Source organism: Rhinatrema bivittatum, chromosome 4, assembly GCF_901001135.1.
Source record: "Rhinatrema bivittatum chromosome 4, aRhiBiv1.1, whole genome shotgun sequence".
Classification (NCBI taxonomy): domain Eukaryota; kingdom Metazoa; phylum Chordata; class Amphibia; order Gymnophiona; family Rhinatrematidae; genus Rhinatrema; species Rhinatrema bivittatum.
The window spans coordinates 418,994,221-419,018,668 of record NC_042618.1 but is presented as its reverse complement, the minus strand read 5'-3'; the positions used below and the strand labels follow the sequence as shown (position 1 = coordinate 419,018,668).

At 44.6% G+C, this 24,448-nt stretch overlaps 1 protein-coding gene across 2 annotated transcripts in view; it reads right to left on the bottom strand.

Moving 5' to 3' along the window:
* The window catches only part of MGLL (monoglyceride lipase), a 263,894-nt gene that overhangs the window by 38,388 nt on the left and 201,058 nt on the right, over positions 1-24,448 (bottom strand). The window contains exon 6 of one of the 2 annotated variants that reach the window (XM_029601313.1): positions 14,031-14,120. The exons of the other annotated variant lie outside the window; for it this stretch is intronic. Within the exon in view, the coding sequence (XP_029457173.1) occupies positions 14,031-14,120 (90 nt within the window). The remainder of the gene's footprint in view (positions 1-14,030; positions 14,121-24,448) is intronic. 2 annotated transcript variants of the gene reach the window in all.

The window sequence follows — 24,448 nt, the reverse complement described above, 5'->3', positions numbered from 1 at the left end:
GCCCCTGGCTGTATCAGGCTTTGAAAGGAGACACATTCCATTTCCCTTAATCAAAAAACTGGGACTGAGATGGCAGAAACTGAAAATAAAGGCCTCTGGTGCTTGAGCTGCATCCTTCCTGCTCCTTCACCTATCCTCACTCTGTAGTCTTCTCCATGAACACCGGTAAATATGATAGCCAACAGGGTTGGTACAGGTTTTAATAAATTGGAGGTCAGGAGTCAGGATAAGCTTTATGGAAAATATGCATGACTAAACCATTGTTAAATGTATTCATGGAAGGTTTTCTAAAGCTTATATTCAGCATGTGGTTCCCAGACATAAAACTGTTCTTTTCCTTCAATAAATCTTTGAATCTTATTGTAGGGGCATATCTGAAAGATGTTATTGTTTAAAGTAAGAGGTTTATGAGGATACAATCTTTATTACATCATCACAGTTACAGTATTATTACATAGCAATGAATGTTATGTGACGTGATGTAAACTTGTGCTCAGGAGGAAGGAATCAACTTTTGCAGTATTTTCTAAGGCAATCACTGTGGAAAAGAGCCCACTGAATAGAAAAGACATCTGTCTCAAGCTCTATTTTTGTTTGACTCCAAACAATTAGATAAAGCTCTGTATTATTTACAGCTCTTTATTATAATTGTTATTCTAAATAATTTTTTAAATAGTTCAAATAAAATCATATTTATATATAAACCAGAATGTGGGAACTACAGTTAGAAAAACAAAGACAGATGTTATCCTAGAATGAATGTAAAAATGGGGGTCAAGCTTTCCTTCTGGAACATATACCCTGAGAGATTTGAGCTTCTCACAGCTGGAATACTATTTTAATCATATATCTGGCGACAACTCCACATCATGTGGGAGGCCTGATAGTTCTGCTTTGATCTGTTTATTTATTATTGAGATGAGTAGTTTGTTTTATTGATGGAAGTGTGCGTTAATTTTTTAGATTGTTATTGTATTTTGTATTTATTTATGTATTTTAATTTTTAAACCACTTACACGAATGCCCTAAGCAGTGTACTGCTTTAAATAATCTTTTTGATCATAAAGGTAATATAAAAGCATTAAAAAAAATACTAAGTAAATAAATATGTTGGCAGGTCTGTTACATGGTGGAGGTTGTAAATCTAATTAACCCTGTTGTACCTACAGTCAAGCTTTTCCAACATCTCAAAATGAATTATTTAATGGTATGAGCTCACAATCTGAAGATCTCAAAGGGTTAATTAATGATTTAATGATTTAAAAATTCCTATCAACTACTTTCCAAGAGAAAGCCTTACTCAAAGTGGTGTACAGTAAGTAAATTTCCAAATTATAAAATATAATAAAAATTATAAAAAACAATAACAAATACAAAATATAGGTGTCAATATTGAAAGGCAAGCCATGTATCTAAGCAGAGAAATTACTACTTACCTGATAATTAACTTTCCTCTAAGGAAGTAGGCCAATCCCCACAAGTGGGTTATGTACCTCTACCAGCAGATGGAGATGGAGTAAAAGCTGACATCACGGATATATAGCCTTGCCCCATCAGCCCACCAATATTCTCTGGAAAAGCGAAACTGTGGACAAACTGATCAAACTTGAAAATGATTAAAAACAATCAACCACTCATGCTTCCAACCAACAGGGAACACTGAGCTTAGACAAAACAATGAACAGTTACTAAACTGAGGGGCTGGTTAAATCACTTACATTCTGCATTGTTCACATCCAAAGGGTGAACCAAAAGCAAAAATTGGCAGCTGAGGGTGGGTCAGGGATTGGCCTGCCTTCCTTAAAGGAAAGGAAATTATCAGGTAAGTAGTAATTTCTCCTTCCTCTGTGCTCAGGCAGGCCAATCCCCACAAGTGGGATGTACCAAAGCTACTCCTAAACAGGGCATGAGGCTGCCTGCGGTCCAGTCAACACCACTCGTATAAACACAGTGTCCTTCCTAGCCCGAACATCCAAGCGATAATGCTTGAAAAAGGTGTATAAGGATGATCATGTTGCCGCTCAGCAAATCTTGACAGAAGACAACAATCGATTCTCCACCCATGATACCGCCTGAGCCCTTGTGGAATGCAGTCTAATCTGCTTCGTCAAAGGAATATCAGCATCCACACAGGCGGCCGTGATGACTTCCTTAATCCAATGGGTTATAGTTGCCCTTATCACCGGTTCACTTTGTTTACCTTTGCCATGGAGCACAAACAACCAATCTGACTTCTGGACAGATTTAGTAACCTCCAAGTATCTGCATCTGATGCCTCTTGACATCCAAGGTACACAAAAGATGATACTCACTCTCATCTCTATCCCTGTCCAATGAGGACAGGGAAATAGATTGATTAAAATTAAAGTCTGAAACCACCTTCAGCAAAAAAGAAGGCATAGTCTGAAGCTATACCACTTTTGTAGTCACACTCAAAAAAGGCTCATAGCAAGAAAGAGCCTGCAGCTCAGAAACCCTACATGCATAACAGCTCGCCACTTGAAAAACTGTCTTCAAGGAAAGCAGCTGCAAGGAGATGGACCTGCCAAGAAATTCAGGACCAGACTAAGGTCCCACAGAGTACCGGCAGTTGCAAAGAAGGACAAAGTTATTTAACTCCTTCAAAAACCAGAACACATCTGAATGGGAAGACAAAAGCCCACCATTGACTCACTCCCTATGACAAGCAAGAGCTGCCACTTGAACCTTCAGGATGTTAAGGGCCAAACCTTTACACAATTCATCTTGTAAAAATTCCAAAATTAATGGAATTTCCCCTTTGAGAGACTGAGAACCTTGCTCCTCACACCAGGCCTCAAAATCTATCCAAACTCTTAATGTAAGCCAAAGACAGAGAAAACTTCCTGGCCCAAAGCAAAGTGGAAATCACTGCCACAGAATAACCACACTTCAACAACCAAGCTCTTTCAAGGACCAAACCGTAAGACAAAATTGACTGGATCTTAGTGTAGAATGGATCCCTGTCGCAACAGATCCTTCCGAAGTAGCAGTCTGAGGGGACTGCCCACCAGCAGTCTCTGCAGATCGGTATACCACAGCCTGTAGGGCTAATCCGGAGCCACCAAAAGAATGGTGCCATTCTGACTTGCAATCTTTCGAACGATCCTGCCTATCAGAGACTAGGGCGGGAAGGTGGACAACACCCTGCCGCATGATCACACCAAAACAAAAGCATCGATACCCATCGCTGTTGGATCCCTTCTGCAACTGAAGAGCTGTGGAACTTTCTTGTTGCCAGAAGTTGCAAGCAAGTCTAGGTAGGGGCATCACCAGCTCTCCACTATGAGCTAAAAGACTTCGTGTGCTAACTAACACTCTCCTGGGTCCAAGCTTTTCCTGCTGAGAAAGTCAGCCCTTAAATTGTCTTTCCGGCAATGTGAGAGGCAGATATGTCTAGCAGATGTTGCTCTGCCCATACCATGAGTGCATCTATCTCCTCTGACACCTGTTGGCTTCTGGTGCTGCCCTGATGATTGCCACCGTTGTCGTACTGTCCGACATTAACCTGACTGCACGAGTCTCCAGAGGCTCGGTGAACCTCAAGCACAACAGCCATACTGCCTGTGCTTCCAATCAATTGATGTTCCTCGGCATTCCAGTAAGTCAAAACATATTCAAATTCTCCTTGTTTACGCTCCACTGGGATCACTAGACTCTGATGCCTCACCCCTTATAGAAACCATTGCTAAATACATTAACATGGACTCACCTGCCATGATTCTGGGGGACTTCAATCTACATGTTGACGCCTCCCCGATCTCCCCCAACTGCGAAATCTTCTTATCCACACTCCAGGCAATGGGCTTTGAACAAATCGTCAATAAACCCACCCATAAAGCTGGACACACACTAGACCTCATCTTCCTAAACTCACACTTATCATACACTAACACCCCAGACTGCACCCCAGTCCCTTGGTCCGACCATTCACTTATATCAGCCACTCTCAATACTTGAGGAAACCCCTCTCAACCACAACCTCACTCCACCATCCATCTCAGAAGAAAATGTACCTCCGATATTCTCAGTGAACATCTTTCCAAGGAACTCCCCAATCTAGACACCTCTAACCCCAACTCAGCCCTTCTATCCTGGCGCAATATCACGGAGTCTATAGCCAACAAACTTTGCCCCAAAGAGACAAAAACCATCAATTGGACTCAAAAAAGGAAGCAACCTTGGTACTCACCGGAACTTAAACGAATGAAGCAAGACCTCCGACACAAGGAAGGCTCTTGGCGGAAGTCCCCCAACTCCACAACTTTGTCCGACTACAAATGAAACATGCATCTTTATAGGATTTCTCTTCTACAAGCAAAAAAAGACTATTATGCCAGCAGAATCCATGATATTCAGTATGACGCTAGGGCCCTGTTTTCCTATGTATTTCAACTCACTAAACCCTCTGCCCCTACCATTCCTGACGATCAGGCTCAATCCAAAGCCAGTGAACTCGCACTCTTCTTTCAGGATAAAATTGCAAACACACTAGCACTTCTCCCTACTAACCCAACACCACCAGCTCTAAACTTCACCACCATATGCTCCCCCAAAGCCACCTTAGATTCCTTCGAACCCACCACCCCTCTGGAGATAGAATCAACACTCAAGAAGCTGAAACCTTCCAACCACCCGATGGACCACATCCCTATGAAACTTCTGCTCCTTATCCCAGGCACCATCTCCAGATCTCTGGCCGACATCATTAACTGCTCCCTAGCCCAAAGAGTATACCCGGATGACCTTAAAACAGCATCTATTAAACCTCTCTTGAAGAAACCCAACCTGGACACTAATGAGCTCTCCAACTTCCGACCCATATCCAACCTCCCGCTGCTAGCAAAACTCACCGAGAAGGTGGTGAACACACAGCTTTCGGACTACCTGGAGGAACACAAAATCCTATACCCCTCCCAGTATGGCTTCCGCAAGTCTTCTAGTACCGAAACCCTCCTCATCTCGCTAACAGACCACATCCTCATGGGCCTAGATAAAGGAACTTCATTCCTGCTAGTTCTCTTAGACATCTCCGCGGCGTTTGACACCGTGAACCATAGCATCCTCCTCAATCGTCTCTCAGACATTGGATTATCTGGATACGCCTTCCAATGGTTCAGCTCATTCCTCAATAATAGAAGCTCCAAGATCACTATCAATAATAAAGAATCTCCTAACTTCAAATCTACACTAGGTGTTCCCCAAGGCTCCTCTCTATCCCCCACCCTCTTCAATATCTACCTACTGCCTCTTTGCCAGCTGCTCACAAACCTGAACCTAATTCACTACTTATATGCCGACGACATTCAGATCCTGATCCCAATAAAAGAATCCCTTCCAAAAACGCTCTCCTTCTGGGAGAACTGCCTTAAGTCCATCAACCACTTACTCACCAGCCTGAACCTAGTCCTCAATGCAGCCAAAACAGAAATCCTTCACATCTTCACCGACCATTCTACCAGCCATGATCAGACAACCTCTATTCCTCAGACCACTCAAGTTAGAGATTTAGGAGTCACCATTGATAACCATTTGAACCTAAAAAAATCAATCAACAATATTACGAAGGATTGTTTCTTCAAGCTCCAAGTTATGAAAAGACTCAAACCCCTCCTCCATCTCCAGGACCTCAGAACTGTCCTTCAGTCAACAATATTCTCCAAAACTGACTACTGTAACACTCTCCTCTTAGGACTCCCGATCTCTGCCACTAGACCACTACAGATGCTCCAGAACTCAGCAGCCAGGATATTAACCAACACCAACCGGAGAACTCATATCACTCCTATACTTAGAAACCTACACTGGCTACCTATTAAATACAGAATTCTGCACAAAGCACTCACCATTATCCACAAATCCATACACAACCAACTACCTCTAGACCTTCAGTTCCCACTCAAGCTATACACATCTGCAAGACCCATCAGAGCGGCACACAAAGGAACCCTTCAAGTCCCCCCAACTAAATCCTCCCGTCTAACCTCCACGAAAGAACGGGCATTCTCCACAGCTGGCCCCATCATCTGGAACAACCTGCCGACTGATCTAAGACTGGAACCCTGCCTGATTACCTTCCGAAAAAAACTCAAGACTTGGCTTTTCATCCAAGCCTTCCCTTAAGCCTAACATTGCAACAGTTCCTTCATTTAGCCCAATAGACTAAATGACCGACCCAGCCACTGTATATTCATACGTTCTCATTCTCCAGTTTTTTCTGTCCTTTATTTCCTGGCTACTCTAGCCCCCAAGTTCATTCTCCCTGTTATTTGTACCTACGCTTCGGCCTTCCTGTTATATGGTTATGTTCAGTTAATCCCTAAGTTTGATGTAAACCGGCCTGATATGAAGCTTGTCATGAAGTTCGGTATAGAAAAATGTTAAATAAATAAAAATAAAAAAACCTTGCACCAGTAATTCTTGACAATGTGCCCCCCAACCCAGGAAACTCGCATTTGTCATGAGCACTAACCAATTTGGTTGGTGTCTTCAAGGAAACTCCCTTCCTGAGATGATCCGCCTACAACCATCACTGCAATTGGACACTCACTTCCAATGGTAAGTAAAATCTCACTGCATAGTCCTGTGACTGCAGTCTCCACCGAGAAAGGAACATGTGTTGAAGAAGCCACATATGTGCCTTCTGCCTAGGTTACCACCTCCAATGTGGTTGCCATCAAACCCAGGACCTGCAGATAAGACCACACTGTTGGCCGAATAGTTCTTCTCAGGGTTTGAACTTGAGCCATCAACTTCTGAATTCGACTCTCTGGCAGAAAGATATTGCCCTATTTCATATCAAAAAGAATGCCAAGATACTCCAGCATCTGAGATGGCTTTAAGTTGCTCTTAGCCAAGTTCACCACCCAGCCTAGTTCCTGCAGTAAGGACACTACCCTGCGATAAGCACTGAGGCTCTCCTCTTGCTCTTGGATTGAATCAACCAGTCGTTCAGTTATGGGTAAACCAGGAAGCCTTACGTAAGCTTGTCGCTACCACCATCATGATCTTGGAGAAAGTCCTGGGCACAGTGGCCAGCTCAAAGGGTAGAGCCTGAAACTGGTAATGACATCTCAGAACGGCAAACTGCTGGAACTGTTGATGTTCCCGGTGAATGGGAATACACAGATATGCTTCTGTCAGATCCACATTATTATGAAGCGCACAGTCTCAGTTCAGAAATGAGTCACCCTCAAATGACAATTGACTCCTTTGAGATCCAGGATGGGTCGGAAGGACCTCTCCTTCTTGGGTATGACAAAATAGATGGAATAGTAGCCTATATAGTCTTGCGATTCGGGAACAGGAATGGTCTTCAAGTCCAATAGACTCCTTAGGAAAAGGAATACGACGAGTGAGGTAATCAAATCTGCAAATGATACAAAATTATTCAAAGTAGTTAAATCACAAACAGATTGTGATAAATTGCAGGAGGACCTTCTGAGACTGGGAAATTGGGCATCCAAATGGCAGATGAAATTTAATGCGGATAAGTGCAAGGTGATGCATATAGGGAAAAATAACCCATGCTATAGTCACATGATATTAGGTTCCATATTAGGAGCTACCACCCAGGAAAGAGATCTAGGTGACATAGTGGATAATACATTGAAATCATCGGCTCAGTGTGCTGCGACAGTCAAAAAAGCAAACAGAATGTTAGGAATTATTAGGAAGGGAATGATGAATAAAACGGAAAATGTCATAATGCCTCTGTATCGCTCCATAGTGAGACCGCACCTTGAATACTGTGTACAATTCTGGTCGCCGCATCTCAAAAAAGATATAGCTACGATGGAGAAGGTACAGAGAAAGGCAACCAAAATGATAAAGGGGATGGAACAGCTCCCCTGTGAGGAAAGACTAAAGAGGTTAGAGCTGTTCAGCTTGGAGAAGAGACGGCTGAGGGGGGATATGATAGAGGTGTTTAAAATCATGAGAGCTCTAGAACGGTTATTTACTCTTTCAGATAATAGAAGGACTAGGGGGCATTCCATGAAGTTAGCATGTAGCACATTTAAAACTAATCAGACAAAATTCTTTTTTACTCAACGCACAGTCAAACTCTGGAATTTGTTGCCAAGGGATGTGGTTAGTGCAGTTAGTGTAGCTGGGTTTAAAAAAGGTTTGGATACGTTCTTGGAGGAGAAGTCCATTACCTGCTATTAATCAAGTTGACTTAGAAAATAGCCATTGCTATTACCAGCATCAGTAGCATGGGATATACTTAGTTGTTGGATACTTGCCAAGTACTTGTAGCTTGGATTGGCCACTGTTGGAAACGGGATGCTGGGCTTGATGGACACTTGGTCTGACCCAGTATGGCAATTTCTTATGTTCTAATGTGAAGGAATTCTAGAGCAGAGCCATCCCAAATCACTTCCAGGATCCATTGGTCCCACGTGATCTGGACCCACCTGTGATAAAAATGAGATAGGTGCCCGCCTAACTCCTGCACCAGCAGGTGAGTCCACAAACCTTCTTTGAGAAGATTGAGAAGCTCTACCCCAGACCCCACATCCTTCTGAAGCCTTCTGGGGTGAAAGGACTGAGACCTATTGAAAGGACAAGCTTTTTGAGAGAGAGCCCCCCTATAAGAACGGAATTGCCTGTAGTCTCTAGAGCGGCCATTTGTACGAAAAGGAAGTGAAGCTGGTTTCTTATCTTCTGGCAAATAATGACCTGGGTTTCCCATTATTTATTTGCTATCTTCTCAAATTCATTACCAAATAAAACAGAGCCCTTAAAGGGCAACTTAGTGAGATTGGACTTAGAAATGGTGTCTGCTGACCAATTTCGTAATCACAGCTGATGTCTAACTGTTATCATGGAAGCAACCCCTCTGGCAGCAGTGCGCACAAAGTAACAACCTGCTTCAGCTAAGAAAGCAGCTCACGGTTCCTTTACCGCTCTGCCATCCGAAACTGTTCCCTCAGGCTCCTGAGAAACACTAGCTCGAGCCACCAGGGAAAAATAAGTAGCTATTTTCAAATTCATCGCCATGACCTCAAAGGCTTGCTTAAAGATAGCTTTGATCCTTCTATCCTGAGCATCCTTTAGATCCTCCTTACATCGGAATGTTGGTTCATTTAGTAACAGAACACACCAGCTCATCCACCTTTGGGAAACACCAACTGCTCTCTTGCCTTCAATCCAAGGGATACAAACCCTTTGAAGCTTGCCTCTGGCAAGGTCAATCAATTCATGAATCGCATCCAGGAGAGGAAAGAAACATGACACTTTGTGTAGGGTGTCCATCATGACGCTTTGTGTAGGGTGACCAATATAGGGTCTTTCTTCTGTGCACTCGTATAGTCACTCCCAGCCACCCCGAGTATCTTCAGAGTCTGAGATAACAGATCCTGCAACTCATCTCCATGAAAGAAATGGATCATAGTTCTGTTGGCTCTAAATCTGGGTGAATTTCCCCTTCCTCAAGAGGGGAGAAGCCCAAATTATCATCAGTTTCATCTTGATCCACATCCTCCTGAACACCACTAGGGACCATTGAATTGTAGTGTTTGCTTGCAGTGGTGGACAAATGGGGATCCCGTGAAAGCAACCCTGGTTTAGGAGGCATTCCCATCTCTGAAGGGTGCCCTTGTAGAAAAGTTTGTATTCTCTGGAAAAATTCCACCCAGGAAAAGGAGGATGGATCCATACCAGGCCCCATAGGCCCAAACCTGATGCCTTTTGAGTGAGTATCTCCTGAAAACATCTCTGTCATTGGATCAACTGAAGAAGGGGACACTCTAGTTGTGTTGCCTTCAGTCCCACTCCCCTGTGACTTAGGGGATCGACCAGCATTAGCAAAATCACCTCGAGCATCTAGGCAGCGCAGATAAGCGACACTGCGGAAGGGATAGAAGGTAAGGTTTGTCTTTATGCAGATGACACTAAAATCTGCAATAGAGTGGACATGCCGGAAGGAGTGGAGAGAATGAGACGGGATCTAAGGAAGCTAGAAGAGTGGTCAAAGACATGGCAGCTGAGATTCAATGCCAAGAAGTGCAGAGTCATGCATATGGGGTATGGAAATCCGAATGAGCTGTATTCGATGGGGGGAGAAGGGCTGATGTGCACAGAGCAGGAGAGAGACCTTGGGGTGATGGTGTCTAATGATCTGAAGTCGGTGAAACAATGTGACAAGGCGATAGCTAAAGCCAGAAGAATGCTGGGCTGCATAGAGAGAGGAATATCGAGTAAGAAAAGGGAAGTGATTATCCCCTTGTACAGGTCCTTGGTGAGGCCTCAACTGGAGTACTGTGTTCAGTTCTGGAGACAGTATCTCCGAAGGGACAGAGACAGGATGGAGGCGGTCCAGAGAAGGGCGACCAAAAAGGTGGCGGGTCTTCATCGAATGACTTATGAGGAGAGATTGAAGAATCTAAATATGTACACCCTGGAGGAAAGGAGGAGCAGAGGTGATATGATACAGACTTTCAGATACTTAAAAGGTTTCAACGATCCAAAGACAACGACAAACCTTTTCCGTCGGAAAAAAATCAGCAGAACCCGGGGTCACGAGTTGAAGCTCCAGGGAGGAAGACTCAGAACTAATGTCAGGAAGTATTTCTTCACGGAGAGGGTGGTGGATGCCTGGAATGCCCTTCCGGAGGAAGTGGTGAAGACCAGAACTGTGAAGGACTTCAAAGGGGCATGGGATAAACACTGTGGATCCATAAAGTCTAGAGGACATGAATGAAGAACGGGTGGCTCACGGGAATGACGGCTACTACCTGAAGATAATACCCTTATTCAATAAACATACAAACGATTAATGCGACTCCAACATTGCTCCAAGCTTCAACGGCAAGAGGAAATGTGGAAAAAGATTTGCATTCACAAAAAGCGGGGAGTAGCTTGCTTGTTACGGCGGTTACTACCCCAAACCAAATAAGCTTGATACTTCACTTTCATAACCAGCATAGCTCTCTGTTACAACGGCAGGGGAGGAAGTCTGATACTACGTGCATATCCAGCATAGCTCTCTGCTTCAACGGCAGGGGAGGAAGTCTGATACTACGTGTATATCCAGCATAGCTCTCTGCTTCTACGGCAGGGGAGGAAGTCTGATACTACGTGCATATCCAGCATAGCTCTCTGCTTCTACGGCAGGGGAGGAAGTCTGATACTACGTGCATTTCCAGCATAGCTCTCTGCTTCTACGGCAGGGGAGGAAGTCTGATACTACGTGCATATCCAGCATAGCTCTCTGCTTCTACGGCAGGGGAGGAAGTCTGATACTACGTGCATATCCAGCATAGCTCTCTGCTTCTACGGCAGGGGAGGAAGTCTGATACTTCGTGCAAATCGAGCATAGCTCTCTGCTTCAACGGCAGGGGGAATGAAGAAAAGTGGATCTATATACAGACAACAACCAAAAGGGACTGAGTCGCATAGTCCGGGTAGACAAATGGGCATGGGTGTAGCTTGCTTATTGCGGTGGCTACTACCCCTAACTAATTTAAGCTATATATTACACTTAGATGCAGCTCCAACACTGCTCCTTGCATTAATGGTGGGGGTGGAAGGGAAATAGAACCAAAGGGTTACTAAGAGCCAAGAGTAACAGATAAGTATGAGAAAAAAAAAAGTGCGAAGCTTGCTGGGCAGACTGGATGGGCCGTTTGGTCTTCTTCTGCCGTCATTTCTATGTTTCTATATAAGGGGACACTCTAGTTGTGTTGCCTTCAGTCCCACTCCCCTGTGACTTAGGGGATCGACCAGCATTAGGAAAATCACCTCGAGCATCTAGGCAGCGCAGATACAGACTTAAAGAAAGTCCTGGCTGTACTGCCTTTATAAGGCAAGCAGTACAAATTGCTAGGTGCTTAGATTTCTTTGAAACCAGCGCCATGTTGTAGCAGCTTGTTGCGGGCCTCAACAAGTTATGTGCACTCAGCTACGCGCAGAATATGCACGCAGAATACACGCTCAGCTATGCGCATAATTTACGCTCTGCTATGTGCACAATACATGCTCAGCTACTCGCGTGCAGGTACATGCTGAATACGCGCAGAGCAACAGGCCACACACAAATAGAGGTTGCGGGCTTATGTGCATAAATATGCGTGACCATGCGCACCAATGTCACTCCAGCGCCACCCAGTGTTTAGAAGGTGCACACAAAAGCACGTGAAACTGGCACTGCGATCTACCTGGCATGAGATACCCAGCCTGGAAGCAGGGCCTATCCAAAAGGCTGTTCAATCCGCCAAGCCTGTGCTGCATCCATACTCACTAAACTCCCCAAAGACATGTACGGGGAAAACACTGAACACCAATGCCGAGGAGGAAGACCCGGTAAGAACGAGATAGGGAAAAGAAAACCTCCCTAGCTTTCTTCAACTTCATCCTTTTTTTTTTTTCTTTTATTACTTGAGCTCAAACTTCCCTGGCTGAAGGCAGGAACAGGTCTCCGACTATGGGGTGAGAGGGCGAAAATGTTCACTGCTAAGACTCTCTCGGCCTGCAACTTCTCTCTTTTTTTTTTTTTTTATGTTCACATCTGAAAAATGGCTACCGGACCCAAGGCACTCAACTGGAGGCAAGTGATAGTATTCAGCTGCTCGTCTTCTCCTGAATCTGTCCACTTCTTTTTTTCTTTTACAAGCAGTTCCCAGTAGGGAAATGCATGTCCACCATCTGTTGGAGACAGAGAATACTGGCAGGCTGATGTCAGGGCAGGGCTATATAGCCATGATGTCAGCTTTTACTCCATCTCCATCTGCTGGTAGATGTGCACAACCCACTTGTGGAGTTTGGCCTGCCTGAGTGCAGAGGAATAGATGGATAGCTATATTCGGCTAACTTAGATGGGATATTCAGCTGCATAGCTATGTGGCCCAATATCCCCATTAAAAGTGCTACTTAGATGGATAAGTAACTTATCCGGCTATCTAGCAGCTGCTGACCTTAAGCGGATAGTCAACAGCCGCTAGATAATCGGATTAGTCCTCAAACTAATATTTCAGCTTCAGTATCGCTAGAGCACATTCACTGAAGTCCTACTTTCGGAAAACATGTGCTACAAGTTGTAGCCGAGTCAATGAGACTCACAACTAGGTGAAGAAGTAAGGCTCTATTTAGAATGTTTCAGCCCAACTGTGACAAAACTGCTTGCAGGAATTTAGCTTTTGGTCTTCGGCCCAGTTTCCTGCTTGTACTGGCTCTCATAAAGTCAAGAGTGTTTTCAGCTAATGTGGACTGTTGTAATTCTAATGCAAGGGCAGGTAACTCCAGTCCTGGAATGCCACAAACAGGTCTGTTTTTCAGGATATCCTCAATGAATATGCATGTCATATATTTGCATATAATGGAGCCAGTGCATGCAAATATACCTAATGATACCTAATTCATTGTGGATATCCTAAAAACCAGGCCGACCCCTGTTCTAGTGCTTAGCATTTCCACAAGGAAATTTCCACAACGAACTAAATGATGTCAAAACTCACAAAAACATAAAATGTAACCACTTCTTTCCACATCTGTCTGGGGTCACTAGGAACATTTAAGATTTTTCTTAACATGTTTTTGCTAAATTGTGTAGTACAGTGCAGTAGGTTTATATACTTTAATGCCAATGATGACCAAAGCTGATTTCTGATTTTTTTTCCTATCCCTGCTCAGTGACCTTCCATGCTGGCTGCAGTGAACTGGTCTTACAAGCAGCAAAGCTCTGGTATCATAAATATTTGCACTGGACATCTTGCCGATATTCTTCTCTGAGGCAATTGTCTAAAAAGCCAGATGAATCAATTCAAACCTTTTGTACAGCCAAGGTACGGTCACATCACATAGCCAGGGTTTGTTCACCAGAAATGGTTGATGTGGCTAATCAGATTGACTAAATCAGTCTTCTTCTATAAATAAACACTGAATATAGTAGTGCAAACACTTTGAACTGGATCAGTAGTTAAATATCCACACAGCTCTGGGATATTTCACACATGGATTATTAACCCTCTTTCTAACCAATGAAGTGCTCTGAAACACTTTTAAAAGCTCACCTCTTTCTTATTCCGAGAAATTGTATTTGGATCTATTGATCCCAATGAGAAGTTTGGAAGTAAGTGGTTAAGAACCTTTGCTGCAAAAACCTGTAGGAGGAAATTAAGGTAATTAGTAAATTCTGTAATAACACAAATGTTCAAAAATTAAAATGCATTTTAACTACAGAAAATGAAGAAAAGGGATGCTTAAGTCTGCCTGACTGTCATTTATAATGTAAAGTGTTTACTAAACAACCCATTTTCCTCTGCTAATGTGCTCTGCATGTTTCCATATTCTTGCTAAAGTAATCTTCAGAGACGGGTCTCTTGTCTTCTGTCACACTGGGAGCCTTCAATCTCTCTCTTCTGTCTCTGTGTTTTCCACCTGCATTCAGTTTTCTTTTCATGTTTCACATGTTAAGTCTCCTTCCATGTAGTCTACACCAGTTGCCTAGGTTGCATTCTTTTTTATAAATGTATACTCAGGGGACACTATGGCAGCACTCTCTGCAATACCTTACTCTGGAAATCTGTTTTCTTCATGCTTCTTGCCAATTAAATGGAACAGCTTTTTAGGAGCCTGGCCTTACAGAAGTAACAGCCCTTAGTAGTGTTCTATGAAGATATCCTCACATTAGCTGAATGGTTGCTTTATCTTTGTTACCGTATAGTCACTGGCCGGCATCCCAAAAGAGATATTCATATCTTATAAACAAATCTACTATTACTACTGCTACATATCATTTATATAACAGTACTAGAGGTATGCAGTGCTGTACAAATACACATGAAACAGTCCCATCTCCATAGAGTTTACAGTCTATTCAAGACAGACAAACAGGACAAATAAGAGAATTATGGAACATGCTTAAAACCAACTAGGGTATGATTGGGAGAACCAGGGTTTAAGATTTGAAAGCTGGAGAGGGAGAATGATGTACTGACTTGGGAAGGGTAAATGGTGGGAAAAGTAATGGAGTCACTGTTGAAAGAGAGAATAGTGAACTATCTACAGTCGGGAGAATTGCTGGACCAGAGGCAGCATGGATTCACCATTGGAAGATCCTGTCAGACAAATCTGATTGACTTTTTTGACTGGGTAACCAAGGAATTGGATCGAGGAAGAGCACTCGATGTCATCTACTTGGACTTCAGCAAAGCTTTTGACACTGTCCCGCACAGGAGACTGGTGAATAAAATGAGAAGCTTAGGAGTGAGTGCCGAGGTGGTGGCCTGGATTGCAAACTGGTTGACGGACAGAAGACAATGTGTGATGGTAAATGAACTCTCTCTGAAGAGAGAGCGGTTTTAAGCGGTGTACCGCAGGGATCGGTGTTGGGACCGGTCCTTTTCAATATCTTTGTGAGCGACATTGCGGAAGGGATAGAAGGTAAGGTATGTCTTTTTGCGGATGACACTAAGATCTGCAACAGAGTGGACACGCCGGAAGGAGTGGAGAGAATGAGATGGGATTTAAGGAAGATGGAAGAGTGGTCGAAGATATGGCAGCTGACATTCAATGCCAAGAAGTGCAGAGTCATGCATATGGGGAGTGGAAATCCGAATGAACTGTATTCGATGGGGGGAGAAAGGCTGATGTGCACGGAGCAGGAGAGAGACCTTGGGGTGATGGTGTCTAATGATCTGAAGTCAGCGAAACAATGTGACAAGGCGATAGCTAAAGCCAGAAGAATGCTGGGCTGCATAGAGAGAGGAATATCGAGTAAGAAAAGGGAAGTGATTATCCCCTTGTACAGGTCCTTGGTGAGACCTCACCTGGAGTATTGTGTTCAGTTCTGGAGAACCGTATCTCCGAAGGGACAGAGACAAGATGGAGGCGGTCCAGAGAAGGGCGACCAAAAAGGTGGAAGGTCTTCATCAAATGACTTATGAGGAGAGATTGAAGAATCTAAATATGTACACCCTGGAGGAAAGGAGGAGCAGAGGTGATATGATACAGACTTTCAGATACTTGAAAGGTTTTAATGATCCAAAGACAACGACAAACCTTTTCCGTAGGAAAAAAATCAGCAGAACCAGGGGTCACGATTTGAAGCTCCAGGGAGGAAGATTCAGAACCAATGTCAGGAAGTATTTCTTCACGGAGAGGGTGGTGGATGCCTGGAATGCCCTTCCGGAGGAAGTGGTGAAGACCAGAACTGTGAAGGACTTCAAAGGGGCGTGGGATAAACACTGTGGATCCATAAAATCAAGAGGCCGTCAATAAAGAGTGGGTGGCTCGCCAGAATGACGGCTACTGCCTGGAGATAATACCCTTATTCAATAAACATACACATGGTTACTGTGACTCCAACATCGCTCTAAGCTACAACAGCAAGAGGAAATGTGGAAAAAAGGATTCACACTCACAAAGCGGGGAGTAGCTGGCTTGTTACGGCGGTTACTACCCCAAACCAAATAAGCTTGATACTTCACGTTCAACCCATATCCAGCATAGCTCTCTGCTTCAACGGCAGGGGAGATGAAAAACTGATACTTCACGCATATCCAGCATAGCTCCCTGCTTCAACAGCAGGGGAGAAGAAAAACTGATACTTCACGCATATCCAGCATAGCTCTCTGCTTCAACGGCAGGGGAGAAGAAAAACTGATACTTCACGCATATCCAGCATAGCTCTCTGCTTCAACGGCAGGGAAGAAGAAAAACTGATACTTCACGCATATCCAGCATAGCTCTCTGCTTCAACGGCAGGGGAGAAGAAAAACTGATACTTCACGCATATCCAGCATAGCTCACTGCTTCAACGGCAGGGGAGAAGAAAAACTGATACTTCACGCATATCCAGCATAGCTCACTGCTTCAACGGCAGGGGAGAAGAAAAAAGGATTCGCACTCACAAAGCGGGGAGTAGCTGGCTTGTTACGGCGGTTACTACCCCAAACCAAATAAGCCTGATACTTCACTTTCAATGCATTTCCAGCATAGCTCTCTGCTTTAACGGCAGGGGAGAAGAAAAACTGATACTTCACGCATATCCAGCATAGCTCTCTGCTTCAACGGCAGGGGAGAAGAAAAACTGATACTTCACGCATATCCAGCATAGCTCTCTGCTTCAACGGCAGGGGAGAAGAAAAAACTGATACTACACGCATATCCAGCATAGCTCCCTGCTTCAACGGCAGGGGAGAAGAAAAACAACCATTAAGGGCTGAATAACATAGTCTGGGTAAAACAAATAAGCATGGGTGTAGCTTGCTTATTGCGGCGGTTACTTCCCCTACTACCCCTAACTAATCAAGCTTGATATTTCACTTGGATGCAGCTCCATCACTGCTCTCTACATTAATGGTGGGGGTGGAAGGGAAATAGAACCAAAGAGCTAAGAGAAACAGATAAGTATGAGAAAAAATGTGTGAAGCTTGCTGGGCAGACTGGATGGGCCGTTTGGTCTTCTTCTGCCGTCATTTCTATGTTTCTATTCCAGGCATACCAGTGGTGTATCCAGAACTGATTTTTTGGGTGGGCCCAAGGTTAACAAGGGTGGGCTGTAGGCATACAGGACTAAAACCCTACTAGTTGTACTCCAATGGGTTCCTAAGTAGTCCACAATAGCCCTTATGCATCATGAGTGAAACATTTTAGAATATTTGAACTCTTATTTCAAGCACTCACCAACATCAAAAATTCCTTATTAATCTGTATTATTTTATTTTATATTTATTGCAATTTATAACTACACAAGTATATAAGGTAAAAAACAAAGAACACATAAACATCAGATCCAATCATGTCATAAAACAAATATCAATGTATTCTTTCACAAATCCTCTTTCCAGAAAGGCAGAGATCACTATAACTACAATAAAATAGCAATAATCATAAGAGCAGATGCAGACCAAAATTACAACGGTTCATATTACAACCCAACATGAAAAAAAAAAACTATACACCAATTCTGGTTTTACCTAAGCCAAAAAAAAAAGATTCCCTCCTCTGCTAAACATTTTCGGGTAGATTTTAAAAAAGGTGCATGTGGGGAAAATGGGGGTTATGCGTGTGGACGGGCCTTGTGCGTGCCGCATGCATTTTAGAAAGGGCTCAGCTGCACATGTAATTCCTTTTACGTGCAGAAGTGCCGGGCCGAAGGAAGGGGTTGTCCGGTGGGGGGGGGGGGGGGGGGGGGCTTTGCTGGAGGCGGCCGGTACTGCTCCAAGGAGCAGTAAGCAATGAAAGCAATGAAATAAAATTTTAAAAAGGTAGAAAATAGGGTTTAGGGAGTGGGGAGGAGAGGAGAAGGGGAAGGCTCCTTAATTGGGAAGGGAACTGGGGAAGGGCAGAAGCGTTGCCATGCAAAATTTGCAAAACTGTACCCCCCCTGCACACGGATTACAAAATCCGGCGTGCATGTGCCCGCAGCCCAATGATTTTATAACATGTGCGTGCCGGAGCGCGCATGTTGTAAAATCACCACGTCCATGTGTGCGCACCGGGAAGTGCACACACATGGATGCGCGTGCGCACCTTTCAAAATCCACCCGTTTGTGAATTAACACAAATCCCGGCAAAAAAAAAAAAAGCACCTACAACCTTGCCATACCATATCATAACAGCACTGACTCTCAGGACTCAAATAACAGCAACCTTATGAAAAAGAAGCAATGCAAATATTTCACCAGGCCCTAGAACATTAATACGCCACCTACTGGGATAATAGAATAAGCCAGACTGCTACAAATTCCTATAGACAAACTACACACTAGCAGCAATATTGTGCCTCAGTCATACACAAGCAGAAGACAGACTGACCTTTACCTAATACAGAAATAAGGGACTACAATTTAGAATTTAGAAATAGAAACATGCAAACAAAACCGAAATAGAAAGCCTGAGAAACCAGACTCTGAACAGTGGAACGTTAAAGAGCAAAATACAAAATTATAAGAAAGCAAAATTGCTTACCTATAATAGGTGTTATCCCAGAACAGCAGGATGTAGTCCTCACATATGGGTGACGTCACTGGATGGAGCCCTAACACGGAAAACTTTCTGCCAAAGTTTCTAGAAACTTTTGACTGGCACACTGAGCCCACTGAGCATGCCCAGCATGCCATGATCCCTCGAGCCACAGGGGTCTCCCTTCAGTCTCATTTGTAGCAATGAGTGTTAACGAAAAAATAAAATAATAGAACGTTTCGGACCCAACTCCGCGGGGTGGTGGGTGGGTTTCATGAGGACTACATCCTGCTGTCCTGGGATAACACCTATTTACAGGTAAGCAATTTTGCTTTACCCCAGGACAAGCAGGATGATACTCCTCATATATGGGTGATTAGCAAGCTACAGGCTGCGTCATCTTTGTTGTGGACCAACAGCGTTTGAAGGTTGGGATGGCGCAACCTGCCCTGGTCCTGAGTTATGAGAGTGGGTGCTGAGCCCAGGCGAATTGGTTCTCTGATCGAGAGGTCGAGAAGTATGGGAAACCACATTTGTCGAGGCCAGTAAGGGGCTATGAGTATCATTGACCCTTGACCTGTTGTAGCTTCATTAGAGTTTTTGTTATGAGTGGTAACGGAGGATACACGTTCAGGAGGCTTGAGTTCCAGGGGCGAGCAAAGGCATTCATGGCTAACTGGTTTCTCTGCTTGTATAGGGAGCAGAATCTGTCCACTTTGTAATTCAGTTTGGATGCAAAGAGGTCTATTGTTGGTTGACTCCAATGTTGAAAGATTCTGGTCGTTACTGCTGGATCTAGGGACCACTCGTGGGGATGGAACTGACGACTGAGGCGATCTGCAACTAAGTTGTGTATGCCTGCTAGGTAAGTGGCCTGGAGAAACATGGAACGTTAGTGCCCATTCCCAAATCTGTGCGGCTTCTTGGCAGAGGAGATAAGAGCCTGTGCCTCCTTGTTTGTTCAGGTACCACATGGCAACTGTGTTGTTTGTATGAGAACAGTCTTGTGTGAAAGGCAGTCGTTGAACACATATAGAGCATAACGTATAGCTCGAAGCTCTAGGAAATTTATTTGAAATGTTGCTTCGAGCTATGTCCAAGTACCTTGAGTCTGAAGATTGTCTACATGTGCTCCTCAACCTAAGGTGGATGCATCTGTAGTTAAGGTCACTTGTGGAACTGGTTGCTGAAACGGTAGACCTGTTAGTAAGTTGTTCATGTTCGTCCAACAGAGGAGCGATGAACGTAACTGGTGGGCTATGTGAATTAGAGACGATAGTGGTTGGATGGCTTGGAGCCACTGTGATCTCATAGACCATTGTGTTACTCTCATGGCTAATCTGGCCATAGGTGTGACGTGGACTGTGGAAGCCATGTGGCCCAGCAGAGTTAGAAACTGATGGGCCGTAGCCATTGTTTTTGCGTGCAGAGATTTAGCTAATTTGGAGAGTGTGTCTGCGCGGTCTTTTGGTAGGAAGGCTTTTGACATGGTGGTGTTCAAGTCTGCTCCAATGAAATGTAGAAGGCGAGATGATATGAGATGGGATTTCTGGTAATTGATGAGAAATCCCAACGAGTGAAGCAGATTGATTGTGAGTTTGAGAGAGTCGAGAGCTCCTTGTTTCAACTGGTTTTTGATGAGCCAGTCATCCAGATAAGGAATGACGTGTATGCTTTTCTTGCGTAAATTGGCCGCCGCCACTGCTAGGCACTTTGTAAATTCTTGGGGTCCCGATGCAAGTCTGAATAGCAGAATCCGGTATTGAAAGTGTTGATGACTCACCAGAAAACGCAGGAACTTGCGATGAGGAGGGAATATTGGAATGTGAGCTTAAGCGACGTAAAGATCCAGAGAACAGCCAATCTCCTGCTTGAAGAAGAGAAAGCATGGTGCCTAGGGACACCATCCTGAATTTTTCTTTCCGTAGAAATTTGTTGAGATTTCGGAGGTCTAAGATAGGTCGTAGTCCTCCTGTTTTCTTAGCGGGAGTAGAATCTCTGCCCTGCTGAGGTCGGGGAATTGGTACCATGGCCCTGGCTCTCAGCAGGGTGGATAATTCTGTTTGCAAAAGATTGATATGATCCTTGTGTATCCAGAGGGAGTTTGGTGGGGAATCTCTGGGTACTGTGAGAAAATCCAGATGGTAACCTTGTTTCACAATAGATAGTACCCAATGATCTGTTGTGATATTTGCCCAATTGGGTAGAAAGAATGAGATTCAGCCTCCAACTGGCAAGTGCTGGATTGGGTTCCTAGAGTGGCTGCTGCTCTCTGGAAGGCTTTCAAAACCCTGATGCCGGGCCTGTCTGCGGGGGAGGTTGAGGTCTAGATGCCTTTTGTTGCCTGGACTGACCTCTTTGGGATGGTCTTGTTGCCCTATCCCGAGGTGCTGGAGGATAAAACCTTCGTGGTCCATAATAAGGCTTTCTGGTATCTTTCCTATTTGTTTGCCTTGCAGAAGATGGAGTTTATGTAGCCACGATGGAAAGTTGGCGCAGAGTTTCATTATGGTCCTTTAATTGTGCAACAGCATCTTGCACCTTTTCTCCAAAAAGGTTGTCCCCAGTGCAAGGGAGGTCTGCTAATTTCTCCTGAATTTCAGTCCAGAGATTAGATGCCTTTAGCCAGGCCCATCTTCTTGCGCTAATACCTGTCGCTGCCATCCTGGAAGATGTCTCGAAACAGTCATAGGCTGCACATACCTCATGTTTACCTGCTTCTAGGCCCTTATAAATTATAGAATTGAAGGAATCTTGGTGTTGCTGAGGCAAAGATTCAGACAGTTCTTGTATCTGTTTCCCCAAGTTTTGTTGGTATTGCATCATGTATAATTTGTATGATGCAATTCTAGAAACATCTTTCTTCCCCGAGTATCCAGGAATTTCTGCTCCTTGCCAGGAGGTGTGGATGAATGTGGACGGATTCTTTTTGATCTTTTTTTGGGTGGACTCAACCACCACAGATTGGTGTGGGAGCTGAGGCTTTTGAAACCTTGGTATATGTTGGACTAAGTATGTGGATCCGTCCGCTTGTTCACTGGTGGAATTGAACAAGGATGTTCCCATAATCTATGCTGAAGATCAACTAGGACTTCATGGACTGGGATGGCAAGTACTTCTTGGGGGGGGGGGGGGGGGGGGATCTACAAACTGTAGAACCTCCAGAGTTTTATGTCTTGTGTCCTCTTCAGTTAATAACTGGAAAGGAATTGTACCAGACATTTTCTTGACGAAATTGGAAAAGGAAAGGTCCTCTGGAGGTGACTTTTTCCTCTCTTCTGGTGGAGATGGGTCAGATAACACATCTTTGGAGGAGGAATCAGTATCCACATCCTCCCAGGTATCCGATGAGGGATGATGTGGAGGAGTGGAATGAAGAGGAAGAAATGGCATCGAAGGATGTAAAAGCATTGATAGGATGAGACCTCGGTGGCATCAATGGAGGTGGCTGCAGAATCGATGGCACCGATGGATTAGTCAGGAGCCTCGGTTGAGAGATACCCGATGGTCCTGGTATCGGCTCAGGCAACGGTAAATTAAAAGCTGTGGCTTTATCCTCCGAAGAATCGGGAATTGGTATCGGTGTTGGGTCTTTTATTGGTGTCATCGGTTTCGATGGCAGTGGTTGCATCAGCAGGGCACCGATCAAGGCATCGATTCTTTTGAGTAATGGTGTAAACACCAATGGCTCCAGCGTCAGTGTCGGTGCTGGCATCGGCACCGGTGGATGGAGGTCCCGAAGAGCTTGGACTACTGCCTGGCAGATGAACCCGTCCAGTTCCTCCCACAGATCCCTGTGGAGGCACAGAACCCGGCACCGATATCGGTGGGGATCGCCTTGGACTAAGAGGCATCGAGGGTATAGATGGCTCCTCTGCCCGAGCTCTCTTCGGTGGTAGCTTGATGGTTATCGGAGCCGTCCCGGGAATCGAGCGTGAAAGTCCGTCGATGTCGGGGCCGATGTTTCTCTCGGTGCTCGGTACCTTTCTTTTCCCACACCGAAGTCAATTTTATCGAGGACCGTGATGGCGTCGGGCATGGATAGTTACCACTTCCTTCACGCCGCTTAGTTTTAATGACTATTTTTTTAGCCGTTTCTGCCGGTGACGACTGCGTTGACGTTGAGGTCGATGGAAGAAGTTGAATATGGAAAAGGCTTTCCATCTTTTCCAGACGGGTCCATCTGCCTTTAGCCGTCATTTTGGCACATTGAGGGTATGCAGTTACACTATGTCCCGGGCCCAAACAAAGGACACACTCGACATGGGGGGTCAGTAATTGACATTGTCCGAGGACAATTTGGGCATTTTTTGAACTCGATTGCCATTACAAATAATTGTTTGAAGGCCAGACAACCGTCGACGACCTTCTGACAACAAGAACCCGAAGGAACGGTATCGACTGCAAGAGGGTTTACTCACCGATCAATGTAAAAACGGGAGATCCCTATGAAGGGGAAACATTTTGAGAATTTTTTTGAACTTTTCCCGTGAGGACAAAATGTGTGAAGTACCACACAGGGCTCCTTAACCACGAAGCTAACTGCAGCACGGAAAAAAGAAGACTGAAGAGAGACCCCTGTGGCTCGAGGGATAATGTCATGCTGGGCATGCTCAGTGGGCTCAGTGTGCCAGTCAAAAGTTTCTAGAAACTTTGACAGAAAGTTTTCCGTGATAGGGCTCTGTCCAGTGACGTCACCCATATGTGAGGACCATCATCCTGCTTGTCCTGGGATAATTGAACATACCCAAAGATAGCATATTCCAATTGCTAAAATCTCAAAATAATTTTTTTTACCTTTGTTGTCTGATCTTTTTATTTTTCTAATCAGTTGGACCCAGTCTCTTTTTTCCACTTTCCCTTGTCAGACTTTTCCTAATTCTTTCTCCAGGGTCACTCATCTCTTTCCGTTTCTTCTCTCTACCATATCTTCTTCCCTTCCTCTCTCTCACACCCAAAGGCTCATGCTTTTTCTCACAGACTCCCTTACACACACAAGCTCTCACTCTCACATGTTCTACCACATACACAAGCTCTCACGCACTCAGTCTCCCATTCTTTCACACACAAACATCCATATTCAGGCTCCAATTCTTTAACACACCAACACCCACACACAAGCTCCCATTCTTACACACACAAACACCCAACTCAGTCTCCCATTCTCACGCACAAACACTTACACTCAGGTTCCCATTCTCATATGCACACATCAGGCCTCACTGCCAAACTTCTCCTTCCGTTGCCACAGAGATGGACTCCTGCCACAGCTTTACTTCGGTGGGCCTTCTTCTTCTGTTGCCACAGGAATGGGCTCCCATGTCCACCTTGCTTCGGCAGGGCCGGACTTCCTCTTTGCCGCCATGGGGATGAGCTCTTGTGGTGGCCTTGGTTCAGCAGGGTCAGACTTCTTCGCTGCCTCGGGATGGGATCCCGAGGTGGCCTTGCTTTGGTGGGATCAGACTTCTTCACCACCATGGGGATGAGATCCTGTAGTGGCCTTGCTGTGGCGAGGCCGCCT